An 11,089-nucleotide genomic window follows, 5' to 3' on the forward strand; every position below is an offset into this window, starting at 1 on the left:
ATAGATGAAATAGATGTTCATCATCCTTGACTCATAAGTCTTAACCTAAGAAACACCGACATGAATTGATGTGATATAGTAAATAAGTATATAATTATCCCCTAAACATCTATTCTAATCTTTAACTTCTTGACCAAAAAAATGTCAAGTGCTTCTACATCAAACAACAAGGCAAACTTATGAATCATATAAAATCATTTAGAAAAGATAAGAGCCCATAGATTTTGGAGGAAATGGAAAGAAACACTGAACTCTCCATCTCCATCCCCATGAAAAATCTCACATGGGAAGATGCCTCTCTAGTTCGTAACCTCCACATCATCCAGATCATCACAAGAGAAGCCAACAGATCAACTATGCAAACGTCACAATCTTTAATGTTGTAACAAAACATGAAAGGGATCCTGCCCATATTAATGAAGAGAATGATATAGAGAAATAGCCATTGGATTTGTGTAGCAGAGAGGGAGGAGAAGGTAGCTGATAAAAGTTATGACAATAATAATGGGCAACAGTAAATGGGGTCACTTGAAGGAGCAGAGGATTCAGAGGGGCAATAATTGTATTGAAATCAACTGTTCATTCTCTCGATTCAATGCACTTACAATTTGGTTTCATGTCCACTCTTTTTCACTTCTTGGCACGGGAACAGCGTGACATAAATTCATCTCTGGACCATCCTTAGAAAAAAGAAACAAATATTTACATTCTACCAAATCAGCTGCAACTTGTACATTGCATAAGTAACGGAGTTTTAGATTGGAGGAAGGAGTCATAATAACAAGGGTGCCTTGGAAATTGTAATACAACTCTGTTTTCTGTCCCCTGCCCATGTGAGGAGCTACAGAAATACATGGCTGGCATCTCTTTCTCCGTACTCTCTTCCCCCCTACAACGGAAATTTGAAACCTCCCCTGCAACTTCCCCTGTTCATGGAAGCTCCACGGAATTCAAAAAAATGCAATCATGATCAAGACTGAGAGAGGGGTTTAGGGTTTTAAGATAAATTTAGGGTTTACTTAATACACCCATTTCAGTGCCGTACTACATGAAGTTTACGTGTCCATGATATGCTCTGCGTATTTTTTGACCGGTCTCCCATTTTGTGCTTGGGGTTTTGCCTAATATAGGATGCTCTTGTTGTCTTTCATTTATGCTGGGGTGCAGGGTTATTGCCTCTTCAGTTCAGTGTTTTCTTCGCTTTTCTTTGATATTTTCTTCTAGGGGACAGTTCGTAGCCTATTTACTTGATGCCATATTCGTCAGCCATTGATTTGACCTCAGAGGGCTACACTGTCTGAAAGACTCTTTCAAGGTAAAAAGCATCAATATATGGTCTATATTTTGTGTAAGAGGAAGAATCTAGCCTATGTTCTTCAGCTTTATGCTTCTTTTGGGGAAATGGGTGGTGGAAATATTGATTGTGAGTTGTGAATACAGGCAGAGCTGTTATTTTGTGATATCATTAATTCAGAAGAGTTTGTGCCCAAAGAGCTTTGGATATGGTGGGGGAAGCAGAAGCAGAGGCTGCATTTTTTGTAAGTTGTTTGGTCATTTAATGATATCATATTTCATAAGCTATAAGATAGATTGCTGTTGTTATGCATTGGGTTGTTCTAGATTTATTACACCAACTTTTCGGATCAGCCTCCATGATCTGTGATCGAAATAAAATAAAAAGCTTAAGAAAATGAAAAATATCTTAATGGTAGATTATAAGAAGTGTCTCAAGCTTATCAGCACTAAATTAATCATTTCTTGAGAAGTGACTCATGCTTATCAGCACTTTCATTGATCATTTCCTGTTTAGGATAATACTATTCAACCTATGAAATGAAGCAGCCCAGAGAATTGGAAGTTCTTATAGTCATGATTTGTTGGAATAAGTTCCATTATCTTCCACATTGTAAAAAATTAACTGCAGTTGGGCACTTTTACACGAGTTTAAATTTAAAATTAGGTTTTCTAAAAATAGAATTTGCAGAGTTTTTTACGTAGAGTGGAATAAGTTCTTACGAGACTTTGAATGTTTTTACAACTTCTGTATGCTGAAACAATTATATTACATTCTTTATATTGAAACAATTTTAATACATTCATATCAATCAAAAAAACAATTCAATGCATTAGTTATCTTTGATCTTTTAATGCATTCTTTTATCTTTGATCATTTGATCAGTCGGTCTGATTCTTGATCGTTTGAACAAGGAATGAAATAATATAGTTATTGCTGTGTATTCTGTAGTTTCTTTCATGCTTGAGCATCTTAATACACATTTCAAAGCTGTAATTCGATAATTAGCTGCTTAATCATAGAAACTAGTAAGGGCAAGAATCCAAGCAGGTCCTAGGCCCACCCTGCAACACTCCTCAGCATACGCTTCCAAATATTTTGTTTTAAAGACAGAGTATTTGTTTGGAGTGCAAGAAGAATGCTCTAAAACAGCTGTAATGTTTTGATTTCAAGTCATCCAAAAACTAATTGAAGATGTTTAAATTTGTAGGCAAGAGGGAGATCAAACAGCCTAATATCTCAATCATTTCCCACCGACGTAACAGAATCCAGAGAGTGCATTACAACAACAGGAGGAATTATCAAAGGGGACCAAGAGGCAACTTCCATGGGAGATATCCTGTGTGACATTTTCACATCCCAGTTATCTCAGGGCACCATGGCTGCTACTTGTGCACAAGACTTGTTTGGCATTCTTGACTTCTTAGAAGTCCCACAGGAGGCTTCCAAATTCATGGGTTTAATAGAAGAGAGCAGCAGCACATGTAACAACAACAACAACATGAGAGAAGCAGAGAACAGCTTGGCCCAAGTCCCGCAGCTAAAACTGCCTATTCTGGAGCAAGAACCTGAGCTAGAGCCATTCTCTAACAATGGTTTTGCACTCTCAAATATTGTACACGGCACCTCAGAGCCTCTACACACCAAACATATGCCTCTCAAACCTTTATATCCAGTTGCATCTCATGAACTGTCAAGCCAATGTCGGCTTAAATCAGAAATATGTGAGTCTCTCCTGCAGAAATCCAAGAGCTTCCAAGCCAGAGCGGACATGAATCCTACACAACTCTCAGATTTTTCTGACTCTGAAACAGACACTACTGATAATCCCAAGCATAAGCGTCTCAAGACTGTGGCAGCAGAAGAAGGAGGAGGAGATGGCCAACGCATGACTCACATTGCTGTTGAGAGAAACAGAAGAAAGCAGATGAATGAACACTTAGCTGTCCTACGTTCTCTCATGCCAGGCTTCTACGTTCAAAGAGTAATACAATCTATATCCCCTACACCACTCTTCTTCTTTGGCATTTAAAGTGTGATACAATCTATATCTCCTACACCAATCTTCTTGTTTGGCTTTAAAGAGTAATACAATCTATATTTCCTATATCATTCTTCCTTCTCTTGCTTTAAAACAGTAATACGTTCTATATTTTCTACACTTTTTTTTCTTCTTTGAAACGTATGATCTATGTTTCTTATATCACTTTTCTACAAGTTCTATTTAATTTTTTTCGTTTGAAACATATAATCTACATGTCTTATACTACTATTCTTCTATTGCCTCAAAGAGTAATACAATCTATATTTCCTATACCACCTTTCTTCTTTTGTTTAGCAGAATCGTACAATCTATATTTCCAATACCATGTTTCTTCTATTGCTCAAGAGTAATACTACAGTCTATATTTACTGTACCATCTTTCTTCCATTGCTTCACCGAGTAATACAATCAGTATTTCTTATACCAGTTTTCTTCCGTTGATGCAAATAATTATACAATCTATCTATATCTCCTATACCATTCTTCTTTCTTTGCTTCAAACGGTAATACCCTATGCCATTTTTTCTTTCTTTCGCTTCAAACAGTTATACAATTTATATTCTTTTTACCATGTTTCCTCCTTTTGTTTGAATGAACAATATAATCTATTTTATATACCACTTTTCTTCCAATGCCACTTTCTTCCATTACTTCGCAGACTAATAAAATTTATATCTCGTGTGTCATCTCTCTGTCGTTGTTTCACATAGAATACAATCTAAATTTCCTCTACCACCTTTTCTTCTATTGCTTGACAGAATAATGCAATCTATATTTCCTGTACAAGTTTTCTTCGTTTGTTTTGAAGAGTAACAAAATCTATATTTCCTATACCATTTCTCTTCACTTGCTTCAAACAATAATACAAAATTGAGGAAATTCCTATTCTCAACTTCATCTTTTTCAATATTATGTTTAGTAGCCCAAATGGTTTCTGACCAGAAATAGACAAATTGTCTTATCTTAGATCATCATCTCTCTCTTTGCACCTTTAAAGAACACATAATTGCTATTTCTTCCTTTATTTAGTTATCTGTTTACTGTTTAATCCAATATATCCACGCTAAATTTACATAGTTTTGAAAGATTGTCTCTTCAAATAGGTATATCGACAAACGTATTATTCAAAATCCTGATAGAAAGAAAACATAAAAAATCTAGACTAGTATAATCACATCAAGATTGGAAAGTTGCTGTTCATAATTCATCAATTTTTATACTTGTACAAGGGTTAATGTTATAGATTGTTCCAGTGCAAGAGTTTAATGCTATATCTTGTATATAAAGAGAGAAGCATATCTTGTATGGGTTTTTTTTGACAGCAGTATGAATTGTTCAGGGTGATCAAGCATCGATCATAGGAGGAGTGATTGAATTCATAAAGGAGTTACAGCAGCTGTTGCAGTCATTGGAGTCAAAGAAGCAGAGGAAAGCATACGCAGAAGTGTTAAGCCCTCTGCCTTGCTCCAGCCCAAGGCCAGCTGCTCTGAGCCCAAGGTCATTGGCATTGCCTATCAGCCCCAGAACCCCACAGCCTTCCAACTCCTCTTATCATCGTTTAGGGGTTCAGCCCCCTTTCATCGACCCAAATTTCGAGACAGCCAAAGAGTTGGTGGCAAATTCTACGTCTAGTGTGGCCGACGTGGAAGTTAAGATTGTTGGCTCAAACGCTCTCTTGAAAACTCTATCGCCCAACATGCCTGGCCACATCCTCAAATTAGTTGAGACCCTTGAGAATCTATCCTTGGAAATAATGCATCTCAACATCAGCACCATAGACAATACAGTCCTCAACTCCTTTACGCTCAAGGTAAGAGAAAACTTCTCAATAATTTTTTCACTTCATTATCAAATATTATGGATTGTAAACTAGTACACAATATACTCTAAGAGCAACAGTGATCGATATTATATGTAAGAAAATACATACGATCTCATTCAGAAATAACACCGATCAAATATTATGGATTGTAAACTCGTACACAATCTACTCTAATAGCAACAGTAATTTATATTATGGATTGTAGAAATCTGGTATCATTGATTGATATAGATTGTTTGAGTATTTTTTTTATATTTCAGATCAAACTCTATGATTGGATTGTTATGAAGAAAAAAACTAAGAGAAAAAAACTGGATTTAATTGATCTTCTTTTTCTTTCCTATTTCTGATGATAAATCATAGATTTTGATACAAAAAATTAAAAAATTCAAACAATCAAATCTGAAAATGATTATTGCCATTATCAAGATTTTCTAAAATATTGTTCTATTTATGGCGCATTATAGTTATCTCAGTATATTGGCTACATGAACTTTATTATTTGAACTGAAAATTCGTGCAGATTGGAATTGGGTGTAAACTAAGCGTGGAAGAACTGGCTCAAGCAGTGCAGCAAACATTCTCATGCTAAGAACAACTGGCTGATGCACTGGAACAAAAATTCTCAAGCTAACCGAGCACCTACAGATTTACTTAAAGTGGATTCATATTTTCAAATAAATGCAAAGTTATTTGTGAGAAAAATGAAACCACAAATGCAAATTCTTCAGTTACGAAATTAATCTGAAGCATAATCAGTTGTACCATTGACAAAGTTGTAATAGAACCCACACTCTTGAAATTCAAAACATCCTTCCATGAATGGATCAATTTTTGCGCATTAAAATATATTAATGGTCTGTACTCTATATTCTGCTTTGTTCTTCTTGTTGCTACATTCTAATTTAGCTTCTCTGTCATATGAATCCCTCCGTAACTCACGGTAATAGGTTGAAATGTGTAGTGAGCAGAAGGTATTATGCACACAAAGAGATTCTTAATTATTGCTTATTAATTACAAATTTGGTATTTTTGTTTGAATAAAGAAAGGTGACGGTTGCCTCAAGTGAATGGATGGTGACGTCTGTCATGGAATTTTTGTCACTGGAATTTTCTGTCACTGTTCAAGATGTCATGACTGCTACACTATTTATTATTGGCAGAAACATATCCATGAGAGATCAGCTGAAAGCAACAAATTAAGTGTACCTACTTCATCTGACTCTTCAGCTTAAAAAGTAATAGAGCTTTATAGTAGGAAGCCGTGCATGCTACAATAGGGACAGATTCAAGTAAAAATTTATTGTTTAGGTACATAAGCCTATGTAGGCTATTTTAAGACTTAGGGTATTTGGTCTGTGAATGTTAAAATTATTATATTTTATTCCATTCGATATAAATATGGGTTACATCAAATAGTCCTTTTCAACTGTGAGGAATTAGGAATGTGATAGGTAAAGTATTATTTTTGCAGAATTGGAAATTGGAAATAGGATTGACATAGGGCAAAACTAAAATCTACATCTTACTAAAGGGAACACTTGGTATATTTTTTCAAACTTTTTAAATATATTATTTATGTTTTATTTTGTTTTATTGCCACTACCCGCTCTTGCTTAAAGGAGTCCTATTTGTATCAATGGAGAATAGCTTGGAGAATCTATTGATAGTATGTTTCAATAGTTGTTACAAGTCTGATGACATAATTTATAATATTTTAATATTGTTTTCATAATTTTGACATTCAAGTATTTAGCATTGACGATGAATACCTCTAAATTTTTTTTAAAAAAAAATTAGTTTAAAGTATTAAATCACGTGATGTCACATTAGCACACAAATAAAACATGACTTGATGCCAACAATTGGTCTTACTTTTTCTTTTTGAACTTTATAGACATCTTGACAAAGCATGTTAATGTAGTCCCAACACACTAGCTGTAAAGGGCACCTACCAAGTAAAGCTGATATAAAAAATGGTGGTGATTTGGAACTGGATGAACCCACAATAGTGGGGTTACACTTTTTCAGAGGAAGAAATTCCTTCAAAATCACACATCAACCAATTATCCTTTTCTTAGTTTCGATAGAAATTATTTAGTTTCTATCAAAACAAACAATTCTTCAAGTTTTCATAGAAACTTTTTGTGCCATGTAGTTTTGATAGAAACTGCATAGATAGTTTCAATCATTAAAGTTTCGATAGAATCTATTTAGTTTCTATTGAAACAAACAGTTCTTCAAATTTTGATAGAAACTTTTTGTACCACGTAGTTTCGATAGAAACTACATGGATAGTATGTAGTTTTGATTGAAACTATCTATATAGTTTCTATCGAAACTACCAAGCTCTATCTATATAGAGTCTATCGAAACTACCAAGCTCGGATGGGGTTTGTTAACCCCAACCTTGGGCTTGCTAGTTTTGATGGAAACTAGTTATTAAAGTTTCGATCAAAACTACTAAAAAAAATGGAAAGCTCAAATATTGTCACTGCTACCCCACATCATTTTTGACACTGGGGCTACAATTTCGATCGAAAGTGTAGAGAGAGGCATCTAAAACTATGAGACTTTGAAAAAGGTATGATTTTCAAGTCTTTTTATGCATTTTAAATGATTTTAGTTTCATTTTATATATGTTTTCTTTTTTCTGTATGTATATATAATGTATATCTATGTATATATATCATGTAGGGTAAGTGCACCAAGATGGTGTACAAAAAAATGGACCCCCCCCCCCGCCCCCCCAAAAAAAAAGAAATCTTTAATAACTCGATCGAGTTATTTGAAAAGTGAAATGTTAGCCAAGTTTGGTATCCAAGCCTGACCATTATAGTTTACAAAACCTGATCCGGTTATTAAATAATATAATTCAAAAAATCCGATCGGGTTTTTTGAATTATATTATTTAATAACCTGATCAGGTTTTAGAAAACTCGATCAGATTCTGTAAACAATATATTTTTACTATTGTCTGTGTTTGAGGGTTTTTTAACCCTCAAACAAACAACAGCATGAACTGCAAAGGAGACCAACAAAACTTGATCAAGTTTACATAAAAAAAATCTAATTGCATCTCCATCCATGGCGCCACACTAACAAGGTAAGTCTTCATTCTATTCATCATTTATGTATTTTTTTAATCAAATTTTATAATTTGGTTTTGTAATTTATAAGTTTTGTAATTGTTTTAAATTTTTTAAATATAGATGCATCAAGGAATCCAAGAAAATGAGGGAGAGAAGAAAGACCACCTCCTACACAATCAAATCCTCCACCCTTCACGACACTACCATGAAACACTCCCCCCGTTGTGACACAACCACAAAACCCTCCACCCATAGTGATACAACCACAAAACCCTCCACTCAATGTTCTTGTTCAACAACCACTGCCTCCTATAAACCCTCCATGCATACAATTACATAATTTAAGTACTACACAAGAGAACCTCATAAATTTTCTCTCACAAAATAGTGCTAACATTATCTAAATGGTCAATAGGTTGCAATCATCTACACTTGATCACCACTCAACCCTAGCAAATACACTTAAACAAATGACCCAAAATGCAAATGATGTGTTTAGGGAGGTTACAAAATGGGGTACATGGAGGGATAGGTTTCGTGCATTTTATGCCAATGGGTTATCATATTAGCAAGTGAAAGATAAAGACATAAAGAAAGGTACCATATGTTCTCTTTTCACCGATCCTATATCTGACAACTCCCTATTACACACAACCAAAGCTTTTCATATTCATTGGTGCACTTATGCTAGGATGAGATCATATTTTTGGGATAGGTGCTATATGGTATTTGACCTACCATCATGTAATAATTATGAGGTGCTTCTATATTTTTTGAGAAATCTATATTGTGAGTTCATCCTTGGTGAGAAGCTAAATTAATTTGACATCTGTTAGTTCTAGGGTAGAGGGAGAGGGTCTGTGCAAGATAGACTTGGGGCTCATAGGGTAGTACCACAACATGAGAGAAGACATACACCACAAAAAATCATGCCTCATGTTGTGCTCCCATCAATTGTAAATGAGTCTATTGATCTACAGACTCTTCATGAGGTTGCATCATTGACAAAAAGTTATCATTTAGCATGGCTCACAGTTAGGTGGTTTTCCTTCACCTATGGCACCCTGACCATCATTAGATGCACCTTTAGGGTCATCACATCATGCGAAAGCTCCATCATCATCACCTATGGCACCTTGGTCATCACAGCCTATGACAACTCCATCAGCATCACTTGTACCATTAGTGTCATCTCCACCTGTGTCACCTACACCACTAGTGTCATCTCTACAGTTTGTGTCACTTGCACCACTAGTGTCATTCTCAGTTGTACTACCTACATCGTCATCATGTGCATTATTACAGTCTTCGAGGCCCAATCAACATTTTTGTTTTAATTGTCAGTACATGTGTGATGGGATAGATATAGATGCATCTCCAGATGGAGTGTCATCTCATCCATATGTATATTGTGGGCATACGTGTATTCATACAAAGGTGGGGATTTCACACTCATAGATGATTTGATTGTGATGGTCTTCAATAGACAAGGGACACAAGTTTGTCTATTTGTTTGATTTTTGACATGATATTATTTAATCACCTAATTATCGTAAAAGTTTTAAATTTTTTTTTTATAGATCAATCTAGATTGATATGTGACAAATATGAAATGCAAGGTGCAACAAGTAGTATGAGAATACCATAGAGTACTTGTTGTGCTAGAGGTGTGAGGCTAGGAGCTAGAACACCCAAGGCAAAGTTTTTTAAATATTCTTAAAAGTACAATAATACATTGGATTTAAAATATTGTTTCTTAATGGGTATGACACTAACAACCCACTTATAGATCCTCTTCCATCTCCTACCATCATTGAAACCCTCTCATTCATCAAATCGATCCAATTCCCATCCACATCTCTTGCTCCTAGCATTACCCAAACCCCATCTAATGAAATTCATTAGTTTTGACATGATATTATTTAATCACCAAAAATATTGTAAAAGTAATTTTTAAAAATTTTTATAGAGAATTTTAGATTGATATGTTCAAACAATATGCAATACGAGAACACTGCATAGTACTCATTTTGCTAGAGGTGTGAGGCTAGGAGTAAGAACAATTGAGGTAAAGTTTTCTAAATATTCTTAAAAGAAAAATAATACATTGGATTTGAAATATTGTTTCTTAATTGGTATTCTTAAAAAAAACAATAATACCTTTCCATCTCCTACCATCATTGAAACCCTCCCAAATTCATCAAATCCATCCAATTCCCATCCACATATCTTGCTCCTAGCATACCTAAACTCCATCTAATGAACCTTATGTGAGTTCATCCTCCATACACCCATCTGCATCGAAGAACCTCCATATCACATAGGATGTCTTGCAGGAGTGTGGAGATCATGAATCTCCACTTTTATTTCTTGACAAGGTGCCAAAAGTTCATTCACATCTCTATTCTCCTTCTCGGTCTCTTTGTTTTCTATTTCTAGGCCTTGTACTATTCTTCCAATATTGTCCTTCAAGTTCTTTTGTCTTCTTTCCCTCCTATGATCTTCTTGTTGTTATTGTGTCTTCTTGCTATTTACAACATTTTCTCATATTAATAACAATACTCTTTACTATTTTATAGGGCTTGTCGGGGGCTAAAATTTTTCAAATTGATGATGCCACTCTTTCTGCCATTAACTTTGGCCTTGAGAGCTATGCGGTATCATAGCTTGCACACTTATCAAGTTTGTGATTTGAGTGGAACTCATGATGTGTCTTATTGATTCGTCTTATGTTATATTTGTTTCTTCTTTAGGGTACTCCACATAGCTTGAGGTCTAGAGGAAAGGGAAAAAAATTAGCAAAAAAACCAAAATAAAAAAAGGTATTAAATACAAGT

General features: G+C 34.8%; 1 protein-coding gene across 1 annotated transcript; it reads left to right on the forward strand.

Annotated features, from left to right (window-relative positions):
• Positions 1-1,054: 1,054 nt before the first annotated feature.
• LOC149548348 (uncharacterized) lies at positions 1,055-6,003 on the forward strand. The gene is made up of 5 exons (XM_089794850.1): positions 1,055-1,315; positions 1,441-1,538; positions 2,505-3,278; positions 4,678-5,148; positions 5,684-6,003. Exons 2-5 carry the CDS (start codon positions 1,503-1,505, stop codon positions 5,750-5,752), a joined length of 1,350 nt encoding a protein of 449 aa, XP_089650976.1. The 5' UTR covers positions 1,055-1,315; positions 1,441-1,502; the 3' UTR covers positions 5,753-6,003.
• The last annotated feature ends 5,086 nt before the right edge of the window (positions 6,004-11,089 follow it).

The sequence above is a fragment of the Cupressus sempervirens genome, chromosome 7, assembly GCF_028749045.1.
Source record: "Cupressus sempervirens isolate cs-2001-9-10 chromosome 7, ASM2874904v1, whole genome shotgun sequence".
NCBI lineage: Eukaryota > Viridiplantae > Streptophyta > Pinopsida > Cupressales > Cupressaceae > Cupressus > Cupressus sempervirens.

What these genes read in the sequence shown, in the direction of transcription:
- LOC149548348 (XM_089794850.1), top strand. Translation starts at nt 1,503, where the DNA reads ATGGTGGGGGAAGCAGAAGCAGAGGCTGCATTTTTT. An exon ending in AAGCAGAGGCTGCATTTTTT is followed by an intron (nt 1,539 to 2,504) that starts GTAAGTTGTTTG and finishes TTAAATTTGTAG; the next exon opens with GCAAGAGGGAGATCAAACAG. An exon ending in CAGGCTTCTACGTTCAAAGA is followed by an intron (nt 3,279 to 4,677) that starts GTAATACAATCT and finishes TGAATTGTTCAG; the next exon opens with GGTGATCAAGCATCGATCAT.